This window comes from Echiichthys vipera (genome assembly GCF_963691815.1).
Source record: "Echiichthys vipera genome assembly, chromosome: 14".
Taxonomy (NCBI): domain Eukaryota; kingdom Metazoa; phylum Chordata; class Actinopteri; order Perciformes; family Trachinidae; genus Echiichthys; species Echiichthys vipera.
Window position 1 is genome coordinate 14,042,074 of NC_139839.1, and position 12,211 is coordinate 14,054,284.

The 12,211-nt window shown below is 39.1% G+C and overlaps 1 protein-coding gene across 2 annotated transcripts; it reads left to right on the forward strand.

Moving 5' to 3' along the window:
• The first annotated feature begins 624 nt into the window (after window positions 1–624).
• On the forward strand, window positions 625–12,188 carry map3k7cl (map3k7 C-terminal like). Of its 2 annotated transcripts, none has more exons than XM_083927594.1 (5): window positions 625–915; window positions 1,723–1,833; window positions 5,149–5,207; window positions 7,338–7,453; window positions 11,337–12,188. In XM_083927594.1, exons 2-5 carry the CDS (start codon window positions 1,758–1,760, stop codon window positions 11,515–11,517), a joined length of 432 nt encoding a protein of 143 aa, XP_083783720.1. In that variant the 5' UTR covers window positions 625–915; window positions 1,723–1,757; the 3' UTR covers window positions 11,518–12,188. The 2 variants fall into 2 exon arrangements, with proteins under 2 accessions (XP_083783720.1, XP_083783721.1); XM_083927595.1 differs by having other exon boundaries at window positions 1,753–1,833.
• Window positions 12,189–12,211: the final 23 nt, after the last annotated feature.

Sequence of the window (12,211 nt, forward strand, 5' to 3'; positions counted from 1 at the left end):
ACACATGTTCCTATTACACTTCTGCCCTTACTACAAGCTTGACTCAAGGTGGAAGCTCCCAGTTTCTGATTACAAGTGAACGCAGCATAACCGTTAATGACGAGTTAGGCTAGCGGCGTCGCTATCATGGACACAGACATTTTAATACTCTGCAAAAAAGGCAAGTCGAAGCACTTTTATTATTGGGTCATATGATCAGTCACCTTCGTTTTAACTCACTCTTTGATAGATAGTAACTTAAAAGACAATTAAATCGATGAAAAATCTTACAGAGTGCATCTTTAAGATGAGCTCGCCTCTGCATTTTCTTGACAAATCCTCAAAATATAAACAGACCGGGATGCTCTATTTTCTTCCGCCAGAGCAATGAGATGTTCATTCTGAGCAACTGCCTCATTGCAGAGCTATTGCAAAGCCCAAGACCATCCCACCGGCATGACCATGTCACTCAAAACAGCGCTGCAGCTATGGGCATTTTTGCGGGCTAAAGTCATGTCATCTGAGACATTTAATTGGGCCCGGGTCGCCACAGGGGGACAGCGGATGGCATTCCTCCACTGCCTGCGCCCTGTTGTGTTGCTCCTAGCCGCGTGGCTGCAGTCCGTGGATAACACGTCCATGCCCACGCAAACTTGAGCTGCAGGAGTCTCTCTGACTTGACACCAGTGTAGTGACGCCCGGCAGATACCTTTGGGCTATGTTGGAAAACTTCTGAATTCAACATAATATAGTCAAGAGGAAAGTGGAGTTGTGCCGCGCAACGGCTGAGAAACTACGTGCGCTTTTTTTCTGAAGAGACCTCAGCAGCGGTGGTCCGACGGGGGACAGACAGCACTCACTATTGAGGACGTACACTGCCACTGATTTTAAACTTTATTATACGGAATTTCCTGGGTCTGGCTGGTGCTGCTTCAGGTATGACCTGTTGACCCAGATTGGTCCTTTTCATCTACCCAGGGCATGTTCGATAGTCCATGTATAGAATAAACTAGTCTCCATCATTATGTGGTTTATATGCCAACAATATTTGCGCTTTTGTACTTATCCAAAAGTTGACATTTTAACCCTTTCCCATCACTTTTAATAATACATATTTTTTCAAAAGTTCCTATTTGCTGCAGAAGGTCATTGATGTGTGAGACAGAGGGTTTACAAGGGTTAAAGCAGGCAAATGCCCTGATATAAAAAGCCTGTGCCTTCACTGGAAGGGGGGTACGCAAGATCCAGACCTCAGAGCTCCCTAATGATTTGATCCCACTGCAACTCTAAATGCATGATGAAACTGGGGGCTGTGTTTGTGTTCATAAGGCCCCCCCACACTTTCCTAGATACAAATGAATCACATGCTTTATCAAAGCATGCTTTCATTCCAACTGAACACAGCACCTGCTTTAACCTCTGGTTAAAATCACAATAATGTACGTGGTTGGAATAAAAAATAAATTATAGGGCTATAGGGTAAATTGTTTGCTTTATAAATACAATTAATAAAGATGTCCTGTGGCATCTTCAAACAAAACAGTTTAGTTTAAAATCCATTAACAGTCACCAGACATCTAGGAAATGAACCACATTTAAGAAGCTGGAAACACTGATTTGTTTTATAACTCTCTTGAATTATGATATATATAATAGATCTGTCAGTTTTCAGTTGATAGACCAATCATGTCGTCATTACATCATCACTTGTCTTTCATGAGACCCCTTTGATTGTGCTAACAGCTCTGTTTTGTGCCTGTGGCCTCATGAAAGGATAAATGATCACCTCAACCAGAAGAGTGTCTCCTGATAAATCTGAAGTTAGAATCTCCTTCAGCCTCAACGACACATCAGGTAAACACATACATACACACACACGCACACACGCACACGCACACACATACACTCACCTCACACACAAGTGCAGCATTTCCGGCATCTCAAAAATGATTGTAACAACTTATTTTGAGTACACCTATTACTCAATTTATCATTTAACACCCAGCGTTGCCTGGAGCTCTACTCTCACTGAATTTCCAGTATGTGTGGAACACATGCACAACATACCTCCCACCAAAACAGACCGGGCACAATCTGCCCCCCCTCACACTCTATCACTTTAACTGTGTTCATTCTTCTACGCTGTAGCTGAGACAGGTGCTCCCTCTATTTCTGTAGGACCATAGCATATTAAAAGCCAACCACACATGTATGTGCGCAGCTGTGCACTTGCAAAACGCACGTGTATGCGCCGACACGAGCGATTGCACAGCCTTTTAAGTGGCCACCGGCATTATTTAACTAACCTTAAAACAAATCTCAAAGGTCTACCCTACCTTTGGTGTAAGGTACTGTCTCTGTCAGGATGCTTAACTGCACTGGGGCCAGGCACTGGGACAGCAGCTGCGGCTATGCAATGGCAGAATCAGGTTTCCCCTCTAATACTAACAGTGTCCTGCTGCCTGATTCACTGTTCAGCTTTTAGAACACACTGGCCTATATTTAAAGCAGTTAACACTTCCAGTCCTATTCCGCCCATCTCTGATCCCCCTTGTCTTTCTCTTAGGAAGTGAGATGAAGGGCTATAGCAGGAACAGCACTCAAATCCCTCTGAGGGGTGATTTACTGAACTCTGTGACATTCTGCTTGTCATTCGCACAATGGGGACAAGTCTTTTAACTGAATTACTTTTTCATACCTTTAATCATTGATATGGCCGTTCTTTCGTTAGCTTGCTTTTTCTTTTAACCTCAATCATCCTTTTGCATGGATTTAGTTCAGTTGCACCTCACTTTCCAATGCCTTTTTTCTGTCTAGTTGTGCACTGGTTCATTTTGTGATGAATCCAAAGTAACTCTATACAGCTGGCACTGGTTTCAGTTTTAATTGTAGCTTCCATTGCTGTTCAGGACACTATACTTGAAAATCAAACTTTTGATAGTCCCCAGACAATCATTTTGTTGCCTCTTTGAACTCGTGTTCCTCAGCAGGGGGACTGAGACCTGTGCTGCGTCTAGGGCTTATGCTCTTGGGCTTTCATGACTTCATGCCAGGCATAGTTATAACCCCACACTGTGTCAATCCAAAGCATGAGAACTGTATTTATTCCACATCGTAATTGGCCCCATGGCTGCAGGCTGGCCCACTGATACTTCTGCTTTTAGAAGGTTGCATCATCCCAGGATTCTCCACATGTGTTCCACAACTCCAGGGGGACATTACTGGCGAGGCAGAAGCTGGTGCAGACAACCTGTCTGTTTCTGTCTGTCTGTCTGTCTGAGTCCCTCTCTGCCCATACATCTGGCCTGTACGTTCTTTCTGTAAAATGTGTCGGTCTGTTTGTGTTCTTACCCTGCACGTCTTTCAGTGTGACAGCTCATTAGTGCTGTACAATAAGAGGACAAGGCTCATTTATAAGTGTAGCACTGTGTTGCTATGCTGTGGTGTCATACAAGAGGCCCTATAGTGTTTCATTCTGGTCCATTTTATAAGGCGCAGAAAGGCTTTAAAGCAACTGCACTGCAGTCACTTGGCTGTAGATAAAGAAAATGCAGCAAACAATATCAATGTAAACAAATATTGGAACTAAGACATTATTCACAATGCTGGTTTATTAAATTAATTTGATACTACTTTTCAAATAGTATACCTTTCAGACAGACAGAAGTTTCAACGTGTTCTCATGAACAGGTCCGTACCAAATTCTATGAAAAGTTATGCACAGAAATTCGTCAAATGCTTCAACTATGGGGATACATACACCATAAATACATGGAATACACAGAAATTACTAACTTTTTGTTGTCATCTGTTTAAAAACTGAGAACAGCCTGTTCATTTAGCGTGCTTTGAAAATCAACTTGCAGAAAATTAAAGCTTGCAGGTAATCAGTCACAACAAACATATTTTTATTTTTTCATGCTGAAAGAAATCTTATTCATCAAAGAAACTAGAGAAGTCACATTGTCCTCCAACAGAGCCGTTAATGAGGTAAATTGTTGCATGTCTTTCTGTTTTAGTTTTAAGGATTTAGCACATGATTGCAACACTTTTTTGTAGAAATTTCCCAGTGTAAGCTTCCCGTAATGCTTCCAATAATTTCAAAGCAACTGCTTCATGCAGTGGTATCACCACATGATTCAAACCTGTGTCTAAATAATCTCCCTCCCACAAGTTTCAAATTTCTGTTGGCTGATTATCAGAGGACTTAGATGGGAGGAAGGAAATCAATCTGACAACTGGTGGTGGAAAGTACAGTAACTAAGTACAAATCATACATTACATGTACCTCTAATACTGTACTTAAGTACAGTTTTGAGGTACTTTTACTGTACTGGAGTATTTTAATCTTAATATAATTCACTATATTTATCTGACAGCTATACTTACTTTACATATTTAGATTTGAAACAAAACAAAAATGATCATCCGATGCATCAGATACATTGTTATAGATAAGAATACTCAACAGCATATAACATTTAGCCCCACCTCGACCATTAACAACATTAACATGCTCCTTACATGTTAATGCATAACTAATAATGAGTCAACAATACAAAATAAATAACAACATGAGACTATGAAATGGAACATTCTTTCATAATTTTACTTATGAAGAGTACATGTTGTTGCTAATACTATACATAAACTCAAAAAAACTTAAAAATGTTACTTTTACCAGAGTATTTTAGAGTTACAGTTCACTGCTAATTTTACTGACTTATAAGATCAGAAAACATAAAGTCAGCTTTGCAAAGTGGTCAGCAGTAAAGAATATGCAATTTGTAGTCATGCAAAACTGTCGTTATAGTATATTAACTGACATACAATATTGTGTTTTGATATGTCTGCGTGGGTTTTCTCCGGGTTCTCCGGTTTCCTCCCACAATCCAAAGACATGCACGTGTTAGGTTAATTGATGACTCTAAAATTGCCCGTAGGTGTGAATGGTTGTCTGTCTCTGTTCGTCTCTATGTGCCCTACGATAGACTGGCGTCCTGTCCAGGGTGTACCCCGCCTCACGCCCGATGTCAGCTGGGATCGGCTCCAGCCCCCCGTGTCCCCAACCCCGGGATAAGCGGTTGAAGATGAATGAATGAATGATGAATGATATGTCAATCATTATACTTATTGTTCATGCCTCAGTAATGTGTTCTGTTTCAATAGATGGAAAGGATGTAGAGGACCTCCCTCAGACTTTGCCGGATCTTGAACAGCGACTACAGGTATACAGTACATACTGTAGCATCACATTGCATGGACACACACTTTGTATTGTTGACAAAACAGCACAAAAGAAGAAAAAAAAAACAAATCCTGCAAATTTAGCCATGTCTAGCCGATTTGTGGCTTAAATGTCCCATATTGTAAAAAGTTAAATGTCCATGTCTTTATTCATTATAAATGAGTTCCAGATGCTAAATACTATTTAAATATCAAAATACTTTATCCACAGAGAATTGTATTTTCATGTTCAGCCCATTTTGTAAAAACTATGGCCTTAAATGAGCCATCAGCACCTAACCCTAGCCCTAACTAATGGACTAACTAACAATGCCAAATGAAGTCCCTGATTGAAATTGGTTTTGAATTTGAATACCTTTGCTCTGTAAATATAACTATAAATGTTGCTCTCTCCATGTATTGTATAACTTATTCACAACTGAAGGCCAAGTCAGATAAATCATTATGGAAATAACTCACGGAAAAAGAAGCTTTAAAATGTGTTTTATCGCATTATGAAATAAATCCTAAAATAAATTCGACTTAAAAAAGTGTTTGATGGTGGTATTTTCCTATTCAAGCTCTGCTCTGTTTAGGTTAGAAGCCGGGTCTTCACACCAGCTTGGGTTTATTTTATCAACCCTTTCAATCAATGTCTGCGTGTGCTCAGTCTCCAATAATGTTGTCATTGAATGATCCTTCAACAAGTGCTAGTGCCAGGGTCACATAAAGTGCATGTTGTTCAAATGAGTAGTAACAGTAGTAGCAGGCCTATAAATGATAGCTTTCATACTACAGGCTAATAGAGTCTTCTCTCAGATAACCGTTACAGTATGTGTGCCTCATTAGTGTGGTGGGATTGTGTGTTGATAGCCTGGTGTGTTCAACTTGTTAATTTTGCTTATAAGCCCTTCATCCTTGATCTCTCCCAGTCGCCATATATTCAAGGCCTTCCTTTCTCATCAGTCTATAGCATCCTCCAAGTTAGCATATTGCCGAAGATATAATCCACAAGCTCTCAATATCTTCATTAATTGCCTTTTACTGACAATGATCCATTGCAAAACAAGTGGTGTTAGCATTATGTCAACAACATCTCTTGATAACACATCCCCAAGCTAAAGTAAAGCTTTATTAAAGATACTCTAGCCATATCTATTCAGCCTAGAACCAGGGTCAAGTGCAGGTGACAATTGGAATGCATAACTTCGCCTTCTACACTGCCAAGGTCATTTTGTTTTTTTTATTTGTGCGCACAGATTTATCAAAAGGGGGGATGTTATAGTTAAATTTAGGCCACAAATTCAATCTCCTGTGCACAAATTAATCAAAATGGTGGAACAATTGAATTAAATGGAGGTGACAAATATATATCTCATGCACACAAATGAGTTATTTGCGGCCTTAATATATATTGTCCCCTCCCAGGCTCAGTAGGTTTATTTTTCATTCCCTTTTATCCAAATTATTTTAATTCAAGTTTTGAAATCTTGTTTTTCTTACTTCCTTAAAATCACCATATCATCAATATTCATATTCCGTTTACAGGATGGTTGATGTTTTTTCATGACCTTAACATGATTTGAGCATGTAATATGCTCATTGGGCATCAAACACACTACCATAGCACAACCACGTCTTCCACTGAAAGGCCTTCCACACTTTGAAAGCATTTATAGATCTCATACTGTACAACTATTATGGAGTCAGTTTAGGTCACACTTGTTGTCCTCAAGCACAGCAATCTCATGTTTCACCAGTAGTGATATCGAAGTCTATTTCATGGACATTCTTCCATTACGTTAGGAGATAACATGTCATGGATCAAAGTACATGACAATGGTGCTACTGGGGCACTGTGGAAAAGGTCCCTAAAGTAATTGGAATTAGCCTTTTAGCAGCCATTTTGTAAATAGAAACAATGTCAGGGAAAAGGGAATTTGCTTGGAAGCATTTTTAAAGCTTCAAATTTTGTAGTTGAAAAGCTCTGTTCTAAATAAAAGATCCAGGTTTGAACACTGCTACTTGTTATATATATATATATATATATATATAATATATTTTGTTTTGTTTAGTCCTAAACTAATACTGCTTCTCTCTGATGTCACATATCTCTCTCTGACTTCTTGCAGCCAGTGCCCCCCTGTGTGTCCCTGAGAGAGAGCGTCCAGGTGTATAAGGAGCACTGCAGGATGGCAAGAGAGTTCAACCAGATGAAACATGAGATGGCCGTGCTTGAGGACCGCAAGTGAGTCCCTGTAAATGTTCTTTTCAAGCATTGGCTGACGTCAAAGGTGGTCAAAGGTCAAGATACTGTAAGAATGGTACGATATGAATATTTCATAACATGATTATGAATATTAAAAACAATTGCTATTCACTATATTATCTAGATAATCCTCAAAATATACTAAAAACTCTTAAAATGGCACTATGACAAATGGAAACACTTTACCTTACATACATGTTAAGAAAAAAATATTGTTTTTCATCACAAACAGGACACAAATAAAACAATAGAACAATCTTAAATAAGGTAATCATAAATCATTTTCTTTAGAATAAAACTTTCTACTTGATTTAAATTGTTACTTATGGGCTGTGGCCAAATTAATGTTACAGTAAGTGGAAAAACTGTAGTATTTCCTTTAAAGTCTTTACTAGATGTATTATGAGTCTGGACAGACATCTTTGATGACTGGTTGGCGGAGGTATACAACTACAGAGTGTTAATTTTTTTAAAGTACCAACAGATAACTTTAGTGATTTGAACTTATCATAATGAAGTAAATGTTGATAACGCAGTATTATGGGCTATAGAAAAATGACACCACTGGAAAAATGCTGATTGCCTTACGGCACAAAGTCAGAGGAAATTTGTGTTGTGCCTGTACTAATGAAGATAATAAAATGTTTTATAATAATTATGATATTGTTTTGTAATATAGATGTATTACTGGAACATGAAATTAGTAAATTTAGGATTAAACTCCCACTAGAAATCACAAAAACTGCATGGCATTTTGGATCAAAATGCCCACCAGATGGCACACGTTAATAGCTTTCAGACAGCATTTACCAATTGATCTATTGAGAGCAGTTTCCTTTCAGATGAGCAGCTGGTAATGTATGACTTCTTATTTCAGATGTATTTTCTTTATTATTGCAATTACTTTGTGTTAGAAACACGATAAGTTGTGTGTTGGGATGAGTGTGAATGGGAAGGTTACTCTGTACACTGTGTTTATTTGAATTAGAATCATGTTTGGGGAAAGTAACACTTTTGCTGGGCTGAATATCACACTAACTGCATTCCTTGTCAGGTGTAATTGAGTGAGAACTTTTACACACATGTACTGTGTATGCTTGCACATGAACAGGGGTGTATAACACACACATAGTGCACACTGTCCCCTGTGCCCTCAGCAGCTGTGGGTAGTCTTAGCAGTGGGATTTTCAAGGCCCTTGCTGTTACCCCACTACCACACACACACACACACACACACACACACACACACACACACACACACACACACCATTTGGCAGCTCCTAAATAGAGAATAGCAGGCACACTCTGATGGGATGAGTATAGCCTTGAGTTTAGATAAGAACATGATGAGTCAGGCTGGTTGTTGAAACTCTTGGTTCTCTTTTCAAGCTGTCGCTCATGCCAACATCCACTGTCACGTACACACACAAACTCAGATTCACACTTAAAGGACAGTGAGTAACAAATAGACGGAGGTCGAGAAAGACAATATAAAGTATCACTTATACTGATACTTCATAAATTAGAACACACCTTTAGCAAACTTGGACGATAAATAAAAGTTTTGTTACTTCCCAGTATGATTACACACAGAAAGACAGGAGAATTTCGGACATACATTGAAGTGTTGCAAGGATGACAACAGGAACAACACTTTAACACACTGCAGAGGGATTTTCCAAAGTGGTCAGTATTAAACTCTTCCTGTCCTGTACGTCCTGTAATGCCGGATTAACTGAATTTCATTCCACCAGAATAAGGTCAACAAAATGTTTCGATTTTCTGTTTTGAGTTGGTCAAAGTTGAATAAATGATTTTTAGAAAACCCCTCCTCAGTGTCTAGAAAGAAACACTTACTTGGACACTGGTTATGTAGTCAAGCCTAACACTTATATGCTACAATAACGATTACACAAGAAATAACCCTGACTGTGAAAGAGTTGTAAAACATGACTGTATTTAACATTATCAACATTATCTATTGATATAAATTTAACTGGGCGGTGTATGAAATGTTTATTTACATTCAGTGTTTTTTTTCCAGATCTTTAGTTATTTTGGTACACAGAAAAGACAAAACAAACAAATTTGTTGGTGCATCAGTTTTTCATTGAATAAGAAAAAAGAGTTCCGTATTTTCTATCAGATTTAGTCTTACTTCTCTGGTTTGTGGATGATTTGTTGGACTGAAAAAGATCTCTTCCTCTTTTTCAGGCTGTCTCTGTCACACAAACATGCATACACATACCTTCATACATCTGCACATGTGGGTTGTAACTTTATTCTAATAAATAAATAATAATAATAGTAACTCATCTGAATCACTTATATTTTAAACATGGTTTAAAAAGCTGCAATTTAACACTTACAGTTGAACACAATCATGTAACCCAAAAGAGCGTGACATTGTGTCACTGTATTTTGGGTTACAATTGCTTCCCTTTGTGTTTTGCGTGTTATAAAATATTTTAAAAATATATAAACTTATGCTTACCCACTCAGATGGAATTAGGGAAACTGGAAAAAACTGAAAATGGATTGTGGATGATGGTAATAAGATAAGATGAGATAAACATAGTTTCCACCAAGCAGTTATGGCTATTTTTAGACATAAAAGATACACCCCATTCTTGTGAAGCCCCTGGAGGGATTTTCTTCAAATGTGGCACAAATGTCTTGTTGAACTGATGTCAAGGTCACTGTGACCTCACACCACACGTTTTGACTATAACTCAAGAATTCCTATGCTAATTGTGACATAATTTCAGACAAATGTCTAATAAGATAACATATTGGAGTGATGACATTTTATATCTAGGGTCAGCTTGTGTGATCCAAATGCAATCAAGATAGTACCCCCATTGACAAAACACATGTGCAGCAATTACACTCAAGACTTTTAATATTGGGGCAAACCCTCGACAAAAGGTCAATCTAAGTTATTTGTTTTCTCATATTTATTTGTATCACCTGTGCTTTTAAACAGAGCTGAAAAAAGTGTGCATCACCATGGCAAACCTTTCAAATTTGTATTGTCAAATAAATTAAGTTTTGAGCCTTTAAATCATTCAACATTGCCTTCTCCAGTAAATAACCAGTATAGTCATCTCCTGTCACAGCTTTGTCATTAAAGCTCCACAGACAGCCTGTATTGGAGATTAGAGACTCCTTTTCTTTTTTGTTGATGCTGCTTTTAAGTGACTTGGCACTCCACAGCTGTAATACAACACTGACATTTACACACTCTCAGGCGTGAGGCCATGACACGTACATTGTACACATACATCCATGCATGTGTGCTTCCACTGCCTTCCAAAGTCCAAAGGCTGATCTCTTCCCAGAGTGTGATATCACTTTTTGCCATGCAAAGTCAGGTGATCCTGCCAAAACAAGAAGTGGAATCATTCAATCGGATTTGCTCCATTGGGAAAGACATTTTGGATGGCGGAAAAAAGATGTTAGATCATTTTAAATCAAGTGCTCAGTCCACATGGACTTAGACAACACCCAACATACATTTGGAGTGGAGATGTATCAAACAATAACATAACTTCTTACATATAACATTGCAAACAAATAAGTTGGTCTTCCTCACAGAGAGCTTTGGTGAAATTCTGCAGTGTAGCTGCACACCAAGCAGCATAATTTTTTTTCAACAGCTCAGCCCTTCTAAGTGTGCATTGTTTCCATGTTTATTTTGGTGTCTCTCCACCCAACCCCCCGCCCCCCCATCCACACACATTCTAGAAATGCTTGGACAGTGTGCAGCTTTTTTACAACTGAAAAGATTAAGCTATAATAATGAATTATTAATATGCAACTGCTGCTTAAAATCTTCATCTCACTCTCTCAATCTATTTAGGCGTAAGTTGCTGGCAGAGCAGGTGGAGGATGAGAAGGTTGCCATAGAGATCGCCCGTCTAGAAGAGGAGTTTCGGCGTCTAACCGAGGAAAACCGCGCCTTGATGACTGTCCACAACGAGCGTGCTCAGCAGCTGGAGAGGCTCTGCTTGACCAATCAAACGAGGCAGAACTCCTCGTGACCTCTGACCTCTGCAGAACCTGAGGCCTCTAAACATCCAGCGGAGGCCAGGCAGAGATAAAGGCTCAGCTAGTGCTGCTCATTCTATACAACTAATGTCAGTGAATCAGCTAATTACACAGAAAAGCGACGTGTTTATTCATGTCTGAGTCATTCTTTTGAACCACAGACGTACTGTCATCATCAGTATGACGCTGTTGAAGTGATTCTACCGAGCTATGACACAAGGCCACTTTTCTGGGTTTTGTTATTATTTGATCTTGCAGAACCTTCCTAGTCGCCATTGCAATACCTCACAGTATAAATGTATACAACGTCAGCTGCTGTGAATGTGACCAGATATTCTGATATCTGTCTCAGGTCCTGTGGAGACTCAGATCTTTTACCGGAGGTCTGTGGAGGGGGGAGCCAAAGGTGGTATGTTGTGGTCCAAATGTTGTATTTTGTTTCCCCCTCACTCTCCCTCTCTCCCAACCCGACACTTGCCCGTCAAGTTCCTGTTACGATGAAAAAGGAAATGAGACGAGTGGTTAACAAAGTGTCAGGGATCAGGAAATTATGGCAGTTTGTGAGGAACAGCAAAGGAATAAGGGTGATTATCCATTTCACAATAAGTATGTGCTGTGACACAACACTATAAGAGTTGTACATTTTTTTTTTTGATGTAGCGTGTCTCACCCACTTGTAGAAGGGGA